This window comes from Hermetia illucens, chromosome 4, assembly GCF_905115235.1.
Source record: "Hermetia illucens chromosome 4, iHerIll2.2.curated.20191125, whole genome shotgun sequence".
NCBI classification, from domain to species: domain Eukaryota; kingdom Metazoa; phylum Arthropoda; class Insecta; order Diptera; family Stratiomyidae; genus Hermetia; species Hermetia illucens.
In genome coordinates, this window is record NC_051852.1 from 15,004,793 (window position 1) to 15,017,218 (window position 12,426).

The following is a 12,426-nucleotide window of genomic DNA, read 5'->3' on the forward strand; positions in this document are numbered from 1 at the left end:
ATTATGTCAAAAGTGTATAGTGTCAAAAGTTAGTTTGCCAAAATACTGGTTGGGGCGTTAATCAGGTCGTGTCCATTTTGTAATTAGGAAAAAGGATCCACTGAACATTTTCTAGCCCCGCCTATATTTGGCGCTAATGTGTTTCAGTTGTAGCGGGTAGCATCACATCCACTAAGGAAAATTTTTGTGATACATAAAGGTTTCTGGGATATTTAGTTAGATGAAGGAGTCGGGTGCAATGGGCCGATACTGTCTGAGTGCTCAGAGGCAACGCCTTTCCCCTACCTCAATTGCATACTCATATAAACACTGGATAATTAAGCTCTTAGCTTTTCTCGGAAATCATGTTTTTAGGGGCATGAATTCATTTTATTTTGGTGTAGTTGAATTAATAGGGTTCACCAAAATAATACGGGTCAATTGATAGAATTTATCAACACAACCTCGTTTGATTGAAATTAGAAATATAATCGACTATTTCTTATCATTTTTTCTAAGTTAATATTTACACCTTGTAAACTATTTAATTAATTAGAACTTAGCAGAACGGAAATGTACAAAAATGTTTTACACGAAGAAAAAAAAAACAATTTTTTCTCTCACTTTATCAGTTTATTATCAAAATTAAAAATGTTGCTTGCGCATTTGATTTATAGAAACTTGGGAAGAAGGTCACCTCTCGAAACTGACGTCAGAATCGATTACGGTGGCGGAAAATTCAAAGCGTGCTTCTGTGAAAAAGGATAGGATTTAATTTCTAATTAAATAGGCTAATTTTAAACGAAATTATCTATAATAGATGGTGTATATGAACTCGGCATTTAATCATTCATTGATGCTATTATTTCATTTCAGTTGACTTACAAGATGTATTTGAATCTGATGCCTTCGTATTTCTTGTGTTCGAATTATGCCCTAAAGGAGAACTATTCGATTATTTAACATCGGTAGTAACTTTATCAGAAAAGAAAACTAGGACTATCATGAGGTAAGATGGAGTTTATCAATGAAGATTCCTTTTGCCCTCTTACGTTTTTGGTTTTATAACTCAGGCAAGTTTTTGAAGGGGTGGAATATATTCATTCAAAAAACATAGTTCATAGAGATTTGAAGCCAGAGAATATACTTTTGGACGATAATCACAATGTTAAGATAACAGATTTCGGCTTCGCTAGACATTTAAGCGAAGGACAAAAGCTTTTTGGTATGAATTTTAGAATATCTTTTATAAATTTGGCAACTTATCTAATGATTGATTTTAGATCTCTGTGGGACGCCTGGGTACTTAGCTCCTGAGACATTGAAATGTAATATGTTCGAAGGTTCACCGGGATACTCCAAAGAAGTGGACGTGTAAGTGATTAGTACAATTTAAGTTATTTAAAACAGAATTGAGAATTTTTTTGGATTTCATATTTTACAGGTGGGCTTGCGGTGTAATCATGTTCACATTACTAGTTGGTTGCCCGCCTTTTTGGCATCGTAAACAAATGGTTATGTTAAGGAATATAATGGAAGGAAAATATAGTTTTACATCGCCTGAGTGGGCTGATATATCAGGTGAGATTTGGGTTTTTCAGCGTCCTAGATAATTTCAACACATTTAGCATACTCGGTGGTTCCCATGGTCTTCTCATCACGATAGCACACAACATCCAGTCTATTCATAGTTCTTGCAATATAAATGCGAAACGAAAACTGTCTTATCAAATCATCTATTATGAGGAGGCAAAACTTATTCGATGAACTCAATTCCGTGTCAAAAATAACCTTTTTGGCGCCACAACATCCAAAGTACAAGAGGCTTTGTTTAGAAAATGACAAATATACAAAAATGAAAGAGGGAAATACGTCAATATTTTTGCCATGTTTTATTCCATATTTTTTTTGCGTTTGCTTCGACATATTTTTATTTTGTGATGATTACTCTTCGGGTTCACATTTATTATATATTCGCATACATAGATCACTGTCTAGAGTTGCTTTGTTTGATATTTTGAAACGTATATGCCGGCAGTGGCATTGGTTTTACACTATTTCGCATAAAATATTGGGGTTGGCCATGGAGATGAAAGCAAGAAATTTAAGCTTTGAAAGATTCACCAGACTCGGATAAAACACGGAAGTAAAGTCTGATAGAGTTCATTATTTCGCTGTGACTTTGATAATGATGGAACGTGAGTTCTATATATATTATGGATCAAGAACAGGATCGAGGTCTGGGAGGTTAGTTACTGTCTGGATCATTTCTTTATTGCGCATTGGCTTTCAACCGTTCATACTTTGTATCTTATATTTCACAAAAAGTAAACTGACATCATTATTGTTGGTTAGGCCTTGAGCGTTCTAGAAAAATTATAACTTTTTGTGGGAACTTCCTGAAAGACTCATCAAGCTAACAATACAAAATATATTTTAGCTACTATGAAGACGCTACGCCTTCAAATTAATGCATAATAATAAAAAACAAGTACCTTGGAATTCTGCAAGAAATCCATTCTCGAGTTGGTGATACGAAGGATGCTATGCTGTCCGAATTCCTGCGACGTGCTGGTACTGAAATCGCATCTCTCGGAATAGAAGAAGATAAGGGCATTGAATGCATTCGTTATCCCTTCTTCACTGGCTTATGCATTCTGAATATTGCCGTGGAGCAAAACCGATCTGGAAAACGTCCAGTGGCGCATACGGACTACTATGTTCAAATCCTCGAAAGTAACTGGACTGTCTATAGAACTGGTCGTAATTATGTTCTGTTCTGCTCTTGATTCTTTTTGGCTTTTGACTGTGCGCTTTTTTAAAAACTTTATGATGCTGCCAGAGAGCATGGTGTTAATGATGCTTTAATTAAGTGGATCCATGCTATGCTAACGCAGTGATTGCTGTGCGTTGAGGTGGGTGTCGATCGCTATCTGACTGCAGAAGCAATGAAGGGCTGCCCAAAAGGAGATGTGCTTTCGCCACTTCTGTGGAGTATGCTGATCGACTCAATACTATGCGAATTACAAAATTTGCCAATACACGCTCAAGTTTATGCTGATGACGTAAACGTGCCGTTGATTTGATAGACATTTGGCGCCTCAGACAGTTAATCCAAATAAAACCACAGTGGTATTATTCACAAAAAGGAAAAAAGGATGCCTCCCTGAGATGAGGGGTACTACCCTTCAACTCTCCGAAGAAGTGAAATATCTGCGAGTCACTCTAGATAAAAAACTTCTTTGGAACAAACATGTAGAGGTAAAGATGAAAGGAGCTCTCACAGCTTATAGGCTGTGCAGACGGATCTTCTCCTCGATATGGGGATTCAGGCTTCATGTGGTAATGTGGATATACATTGTCATCATTAGGCCGATGTTCGTATATGCATCCGTAGTGTGGTGGGTTAAGGTGAGACAAAAAGGTTTTCACCGTAAACTAGCCGCACTGCAAAGAATTGTGTGTCTGAGTATCACTGGTGCCACCACTGGAATGCGTGACGGGATAAACGGAAGTCTTCTACACCGATGACTCTAAAGCAGAAGAGGGTTCTAGAGCCGGAGTCTACCTCTCGAATAAAAACGAGAAGTGGCCTTTTGATTTGGGGCAATATGCAACGGTTTTTCGAGCCGAATTTTATGTGATCTTAACGGCGGCAAACTGGGTCATTGACGAGCGGTTGAAGGGCAAGCGCATCGCAATCTGCAGTGATAGCCAAGCTGCATTGAGGGCGTTGAGTAGTCCTTTGATCACCTTGAAAATCATTCAGGAATCCAGAAACCGTTTGAACTCTATCTCTAGATTCAATAGGGGTGGGAACTACTCTGGGTACCTGATCACTGTGGCGTAGAGGGAAACGAAATCTCGGATCCTGTAGCGAAAGAGGGGTCAATCTCGCCTATGCCGGGACCGGAACCAGTAATTGGAGTATCAGTAGCATTGGCTAAGTCTGTTTTCAAAAACTGGGAACAAGCCTAAATGCTGCTCGACACACCACACTTCTTGCCAAAACCGAACATGCGTACCGCAAAGTTTATCCTGTCGAAAAGCAGGAGGACTTGCAGGTGTATTGTGGGCATTCTGACAGGCCATAATTCACTAGCTGGGCATATGTTCAGAATAGGAGTTACTCAAGATGATACGTGTCCCTCCTGTAATGAGGAAGCGGAATCCACGGAGCATTCACGCACGCAAACGTTATCCCGTTGTGTTGCCGGGTTCGTCAGTCCAGTCCGAGGCTTCTGTTGTGGCTTCGTAACAAGTTGCTTTTTGTGTAGGGTTGTCAACCCTACCCAGTCCATAACCTGAAGGACCAGTTGGTGTGATTTGTCCCGTTTTTAGGCGCGTCTGCAGTTCCCCACTAAGAAAGAAATCCAAGCGATCACTATGTGGAGATGGAGGTACGATTTGGTAGTAGAGCTGTTGGTGTTGGCTCAGCAGGCATTTCCCAGGTTTTATGCTTCATCGTGGGTACCAATCCACGTTTTGTCCTGGGACGTATACTACCCTGGAGTTCCCTTAGACAAACATTACATATATATTGGTGTTGTTTACGTACGCTCCTGCTCTGAGGAAGCTACTTATGCTGATTTATGTAATATTATTTTTTCCATCATAGCTTCCTTGAACGAAGAAGACAAAATTGTTGCCTTTGGAGACTCTAGTCATGCGAACAACAACAGGTTTATCGTTGACGAAAGCGATAACCGTCTTCTTCCAGTTTATCTTCTTGACTCAATTGACTTTAACCTTATCAGAACATTTTATGGCAATGATTTACCGCAGATTATCTCGACTTCTAACCGTAATGGCAAGTGGTTAGATTTAATTTTCACTAACTTTTATGACGTTCAATGTCATTGATAATTTTGTGCCAGAAATAAAGAAGTGCAATATGCTTTTAGAACCCTGGCTAGACCGATATCTAAGATATTTAAGGAACCAGAGAAATAAACTCTAAAAGAGTATTGAAAATGACCCCAATATCAGCGCTAATCTTAAGAAAAAATACGATGAGCTAGCCAACGAATTCTCCACAAAATCCTACGAAGCATATAAGTTATATGTGAATATAATGGGGGAAAAAATTATCAAAGATCCGAAAACTTTCTTTGATTTCGTTAATATGAAACGAAAAACTACAGGTTTTCCGGATTCCATGTTCAGAGGGACTGCTATCTCCACTTGTGAAATTTGTGATCTCTTTGCGCATCATTTTCAGGATATTTCCTGCCTGATTTTACCCCGACGTCCCTTATTAGCGAAATAGTTCTTACTCAGGAGGAAATCATCAAAGCTATTCAAGAGTTAAGCGTCAATAAAGGATCCAGTCCAAGCCAGATACACTCATAGCTGTGTTCGTCGATCCCTCAGATACAGCGGTAGGCTCTTCGCCACTTCACCATGGGTGAATCGAATCTGACAACTGTTGAGTTTCTTTTCAAAACAGTTCAACTCGGCTCAACACGATTACAGCGCCTACGATCGTGAGCTACTCGCCGGGTACCTCGCTATAAAATACTTTCATTTCTCCCAAGCCATTCACCGTGTTCATAGACCACAAGCCCCTTACGTTCGCGCTTAGACAAAACCCTGACAAAGCGTCCCCTCGCCAACTTCGGCACTTCAGTTATATCAGCGAATTTACTTCTGATGTGGGTGTTGGGTGTCTAGAAAAGACTATGTTGTTTCTGACGCTTTGTCTCGAATCTTGGAGGCCACAGTTCCCGCCGTAGTCGATTATACGGCAATCGCCACCATCATCATCATCAACAGCGCAACAACTGGTATCCAGTCTAGGCCTGCATCAATAAGAAACTCCGGGGTGTTTGGTTTTGCGCCGAGGTCCACCAATTCGATATCCCTAAAAGCTGTCAGATGTCCTGGCCTACGCAATGGCTCTATATTAGGCAGGGTCTGCCGCGTCTGGCAATCGGCAAGGCACAAAAAGCGACCCCGAGCTTCAGAGCCTGAATGCAAACTCCAAATACAAATTCAAGGAGTTTCCTATTTTCGACTCAAACTCTTATTTACTCTGCGAGACCTCAGGACCGATTTTCCCAGGGAAGTATTCCACGCAATACACGATCTTGCGCACCCAGGTATCAGGGCGACGAACCGGTTAGTCATTGATAAATACTTTTGGCCGTCCATGAACAAGGACGTAAACTCTTGGGCCAGACAGTGCATCGCGTGCCAGAAGTGCAAGATCAACAAGCACGTTCGGAAGGAAATACGTGTGTTCCCTAGGTCAACCAAGCGCTTCCACACCATCCATGTCGACATTATCGGTCCTTTGCGAGATTCGCAAGTATGCAAGTATTACCTCACAATCATCGACAGTTTTACGCGGTGGCGGCGCAATCGTGGGTCGAGGACCTTTGTGGAGAGTGAATTTCGCGCTTTGGCGTTCCGGCCGTTATCATCACGGACCATGGATTGCAACTCGAATCTACTCTTTTCGCAGAAGTTACACGTACAGGAAAGTTCTTTGGCTTTAAACGGCATAGGACTACTGCATACCATCCACAGTCCAATGGTATGCTGGAACGTTGGCACCGTACGGTAATGGCTGGTGACGATCCGTCGTGGTCGCGGCCCTTGTCTTTCATCCTCTTCGGCCTCCGCACAGCCCAGCGAGAGGCATTCGCGGCTAGCCCCGTGGAGATTGTGAGATAATGTACGGGGAGACGTCCGAGGTGGGCCAAGTGGGTTACTTTTTCGAGGCTGAGGGCCTTCGACGAGCCGGCTGCCGCTTCGAAAAAGCACCCGCGAAGTGTCAGATTCGCCCGGTGACCTCCACTGGCAGAGGCACGTGGATGTTTTGGTTCGCTGAACCCGCGCGATTTCAGCTGTGGGTGGAGTGATGTGGCGGCGCATCGGAGGCGCGAATTCGCCTCCGCAGCTCCATTCAATGGCCGCAGAGAACTGCTGATGGCCTGACATTAGACTGGGGGACAAATGATTGGAAGAATTTTTTTCAACATTGTCTGGACATTCTAGTTTCGGCCAACTAAACAAATCTCCTTGCAAATTCAACGTAAAAATTCAACTTTGAAATTTACCTACTAGAGGAGAGTGTTAACGGCTGTGATAATCTGGATTGAATCGAATAAAATAAAAGATTAAATTAAGTGAAACGTGTCATTGATTGCTTAAGGAATACGATTCCCCAAAACCGCATTATCATAGCTAACGGTGGGTCTCCTAGGTCCTACTTTCATCCCTGATCTCTCCGCTTTCTTGGCCTCGAATTTGGGTTTCTTGGGAGCATTCCCCTCTTGCGGCTGATCCTCGCTGCGCCTTGCTTCGTTGGCTGTGATGCTGATGGCTTAGTTCTGCCCTGAGCCTTCTTAAGGCCTCTTTTAGGTTCAGGCTTTCCTTTAGATAACGCAGATACCATTTAGCACGTACCTCTGGTTTCGAGGGGGTGCCTTTGTTGGTTACGGTGTTCGCAGTAGGCCAATGTTGGTGTTGGTTCCACTGCTTGATTTCTCAACTTCTCTGTTCTTGGTTGGCTCTCAGTGTTGTGGAGGAGTGCCTTCACTTGATGACCCAGTTTGTGTGCGATACGGGGTCTCGTTTATTTATTGTTATATTTTTCATTATCACAGGTGTACCCATTTGAATCTCACCAGTATGGGAGCTAGGAGGTCCGCCGTGTCATCGCCCACGCAACACGGTAAGTTCAGGCTTACCCACTGAAATGACCAGGTATCAGTGAGGCTCCATTCGAATACAGTCAGTTACCCCCGATTTGAAATTATCCAATAGGTACGGTCCGCATAACACTCTGGATTGGGGGAGGTATTTTTCGCCACCGCGTGTGTCCGGATAGCTGAATGATTAGAACGCAAGGCTGTCGCACGGAACATCGTGGTTCAAATCTCACTGGTTGCAGTGGGATTTGTATCGTGATTTAACGTCGGATACTAGCCGACTCAGCTGTGAATGAATATCTGAGTCGAATCCCCTCCTCAGTCTACATCCATAGCGTTTTGTTAATAGTAGAGTCACCTCATACATGGTGTCGTTGTCACCACGCATTAGTGATCTTGGCTCCTGGAGAGTCACTTATCGACCCTAGAGAGAGATAGGTTGGATCCCAGGAGGCTGTATTCCGCATTAATTTATCCTGCAGTCCACTGCTTGACTCCTAGAAATACATTTTCCTTCAAACCCCGTCCATAAATCTGTATACAAACCACAGTCCAAAATATTTTAAACAAGTCATAAAAATAAAATTCAAACTATTTTTTTATCAATTCTAGAGGATCCTAAGGATCTTATTAGGAAATGTTTAGTAGTGGATCCAGAGAAACGAATAACCGTCAGCGAGGCTCTTCGACATCCCTTCTTCCAAACTATGGTAAGTGCTATCATTTTATACTTTCCTAAATATTTATCTGATTTCTAGATGTTTTCTAGTTGTTTTTTGGCCTATCGTCTATGTATTAAAAATTCTCTCATAGGTTTTTTCTACTCGTGTAACATTTTGGCAAATATGTGACTTTCAAAATTCCTTTAACATTTCAACAGAGTCACGGGGCTTTTCAACTATCCTTCTGGCTTTTCAATTTAAATTTAATATTTTTTTCTATATAATTTTTTTAATTAAATTTATTTAATATAATTTATATTATATAAAATATTTCATCACTATTTTTATTCTTCTTTGTTTTCCTTTTCTTTTACTTTTATGTTTCAACTCAAACAAAATAAAACACGATCAATTCCATGTCTTTTCTAAACTGAAACAAAACATACCAAAAATATACAAATTTCGTACGAATAAAAACAGCTATTCGAACAAGATATTGGTCCTCTGAAACGCAGCCTATCGACAAAATCGAGGAGAATGAGTCGAATCACAGAAATTGCACTGGTAACCACATGTTTCTGGACAAAAACATGTTACAATTTAAAAAGACGAGTGAAAGTTTCGTTTTACCATTATTCTATGTTGCTTATTTTTTTGGTTCATATTTCATTGATTTTCTTGTTGTTTCATTTTGTCTTATTTATTATTTACACATTTAATTCATTTAAATCATATTTAATTAATTGTCTTGTGTGCGTTATGCATTTTATGTTTCAGTCTTGTATTTTCTATTTGATTTCGTATTTCAGTTTTATTTCTGTTTTTAAAACCATTGGAAAATGTTGCATTCTAAATTCTGTTTGTTCTCCCCATCCATAGTATCTGTCCTATCATCGTATGATTGAATATCGTGCCCAATGTTGACTTGTCCTATAATTCTATGGTGACCAAACGTTGATCATTTTTGACGGTTACTTGGCGATGACAGACATCTCAACATTTGGGTTTGATGTGGCGTACCATCAATTGTCCTTTTTAAATGGATGTTCATTACTATGCATCGTGGAGAATGATTATTTACCGATTGTTACGGAATGATATGTTATGATAAATAGGAAAAATTTTCGACGCGCCAAATTATATATTGCTTGCTGTGATGCTGAATGTTTTTCATGACGTCTCTCCTGAATTCTATCTACGAAAATTTGGCCACTTTGCCGACTGATTGAATGTGAAATTACTAAAAAAGATACTTTTTTTTTAATCGAATATCAAACACTTATTAACTTTTTACTAGTCTTAGCATCCTTTTTTTTATAAAAATTCAACTCAGAGTGAGAAGTTGAAAATTATTTTTTGAAAAAAAAAAAAACAGGAAAATTAGAATAAACATCCGGTTATGATAGAAAAACTTAGGAAAAGGTATCGATAATCTACTTGAACTGCAGGATTGAAAATGAGCGACTTGTACATCAATTTAGTCTCTCTTGAGTCAGTATCCGCAAGAGTATGAAATAAGTGCATGATTAAGGTATACCATCGAAGATGTTGTCTTTGAATTCTCCCATTTTCTCCAGATAAGGAATAATAAATTACGGTGTAGGTCACGCCTGCGGGCGGCCGATTCTATGTATTCCAGTGACCGATTTCACAACGGCGAAGAGTTATCAAGCCTCACTCAATACAACAGAAAGAAATAGGTGTCTGTGCTCTACGTTGTGTCCGCCCAGCTGCTTTTAATTCTCCTCGTTGGTGATGGAGTTGAGTCCGACCGAGCACCCTGAAACCGCTGTGTATGCTACAAAACCATGCAAACATCCCGCCATCTCATTGGGATGCAATTGCTGCGATGAGTTGTATCATCTAAATCAGATCCTTGCACCAGATCACGCATTCACGTACCACTTCAGTAAGATGTAATTTCTGTGTCGGTTGTGGGACCTTTAAACCTGCTCTGGAGTCCCGTTTTTATCACCAACCAGTACCATCATCTGCGTCATCCAACATGCCCAATCCTGTGTTTTCAACTATCAGACCTACGAGCCTGCATGTGTCCAGAATAACTACGATTACTTATAATGTCGCCCAAAAGAGGCTTTCAATGCAATGCAATATCAGTTCAGTACCTACCGTTGCCAATCTCAATAATATTTCTTTTTTATAACTCAACTGCAATGGCTTTAACACAAGATTGCCGAAATTATGGCCTTCATGGGCAGGCATCGTACCTCGATTGCAGCTTTACAGGACACAAAACCAACCGCTGAGTGGTCCCAGAACTCACATGGCAGTTAGCACGTACTCCTAAAAGAATGTCGGGGGAAGGACTCGCGCTTATAATTCACTACAGCGCTATCACCTGAAACTCATGACGATATCATTGAAGCACAGACTATAATCATTCAATCTGAGAATTCGAAGCCGAAATTCCCAATCTGTACCAGTGACCAGTATCCAGTTGCTCATCATCATCATCAACGGCGCAACAACCGGTATCCAGTCTAGGTCTGCCTTAATAAGGAACTCGATATCCCGGTTTTGCGCCGATCACGGATCACTTTCTCGAGGACCAGGTTAAAGAGGACGCATGATAGGGCATCCCCTTGTCGTAGATCGTTGTTGATGTTGAATGGTTTTGAGAGTGATCCTGCTGCTTTTATCTGGCCTCGCACATTGGTCAGGGCCAGCCTAGTCAGTCTTATTAGTTTCGTCGGGATACTGAATTCTCTCATGACCGTGTACAGTTTTACCCTGGCTATGCTATTATAGGCGACTTTAAAGTCGATGAAGAGATGGTGCAACTGATGTCCATATTCCAACAGTTTTTCCATCGCTTGTCGCAGAGAGAAAATCTGATCTGTTGCTGATTGGCCTGGAGTAAAGCTTCTTTGGTATGGGCCAAAGGTGTTCTGGGCGTATGGGGCTATTCGGCCTAGCAAGATAGCGGGGAATAGCTAATATATGGTACTCAGCAACGCGATACCTCTATAATTGCTGCACTATGTGATATCTCCCTTTTTATGTATGAGACAGATAATCCCTCGTTGCCAATCGTCAGGCATTGATTCGCTGTCCCATACCTTGAGCACAAGTTAATGAACACCTTGGTGTAACTGATCGCCTCCATATTTAATTAATTCGGCTGTAATTCCATCGGCTCCTGGCGACTTATGATTTTTAAGCCGATGAATTGCACGGACTGTTTCTTCTATACTTGGTGGTTGAAGTATTTGTCCGTCGTCTTCAGTTGGCAGGACCTCCAACTAGCCGATGTTCTAGGTGTTCAGTAGTTCATCAAAGTACTCAACCCATCGCTCCAATATGCCCATTCTGCCGGAAATCAGATTTCCCTCTTTGTCTCGGCAGGATGAGCATCGAGGTGTGTAAGGCTTATCCTGTTGACTTGTTGGTAAAACTTGCGCGCCTGGTGCGGTAGCTCCCTGTAATTTTCGAGTTCACAGACCTGTTGGTTCTCTCAGGCTTCCTTTTTCCGTGTGTGAAGTCGCTTCTCCGCTCGGCGGAGTTCGTGATAAGTCTCTGCGCGTGCCCGCGTCCTTTGAGAATCCAACATTACTCGGTATGCAGCATTCTTCCGTTCCCTTGCTAGCTTACATTCATCGTCAAACCAGCCGTTCCGACTCTTTTTGCGGCTGGGCCGAAGTATGTTTGTGGCCGTATTTATGATACCGTTCTTCAGTTGATTGTGAAGATCATTTGTTGATGCTTCATCTCCTGGATCTCTGTTGACTGTGGTTATTGCGGCATCCATTTCCCTCTTATAAGTGTTGTGGATGCCTTCCAAAATCTCCGTTGAAACTTTCAATGGTTTAACTACATTATCTGCACATAGCCCAACAAAATGCAACAATATGAGAAACGAGAACAAGTTTTCCGAAGGGCAATTAGACCCTACTCGTGCCTTGTGACATCATCCCAGGACCAAAACGCTGCCTACAATTCAACCACAGCGGATTACGCTGACCACGAAGTTCTTTGAAGGATATTACTAAAATTGGAACATCAACTCCTACCCAATGTATAAAATTGTTGCTCTCCATAAAATCGACGAAAAGGGTGTCTACGCCTAAAGATTGAAAAGGGAACCTTCAGACGGTACAGTTTCCGCA

The 12,426-nt window shown here is 41.4% G+C and overlaps 1 protein-coding gene across 7 annotated transcripts in view; it reads left to right on the forward strand.

Moving 5' to 3' along the window:
- LOC119656302 (phosphorylase b kinase gamma catalytic chain, liver/testis isoform) overlaps positions 1-12,426 on the forward strand; it is an 83,349-nt gene that overhangs the window by 52,793 nt on the left and 18,130 nt on the right. For 3 of the 7 annotated variants that reach the window (XM_038062744.1, XM_038062745.1, XM_038062746.1), the window contains exons 3-7: positions 856-988; positions 1,053-1,204; positions 1,263-1,353; positions 1,424-1,560; positions 8,250-8,347. In XM_038062744.1, the coding sequence (XP_037918672.1) occupies positions 856-988; positions 1,053-1,204; positions 1,263-1,353; positions 1,424-1,560; positions 8,250-8,347 (611 nt within the window). Of the gene's footprint in view, positions 1-855; positions 989-1,052; positions 1,205-1,262; positions 1,354-1,423; positions 1,561-8,249; positions 8,348-8,779; positions 8,912-12,426 lie in introns of all 7 variants that reach the window. The other 4 variants (XM_038062739.1, XM_038062740.1, XM_038062741.1 and 1 more) reach the window with 2 other exon arrangements.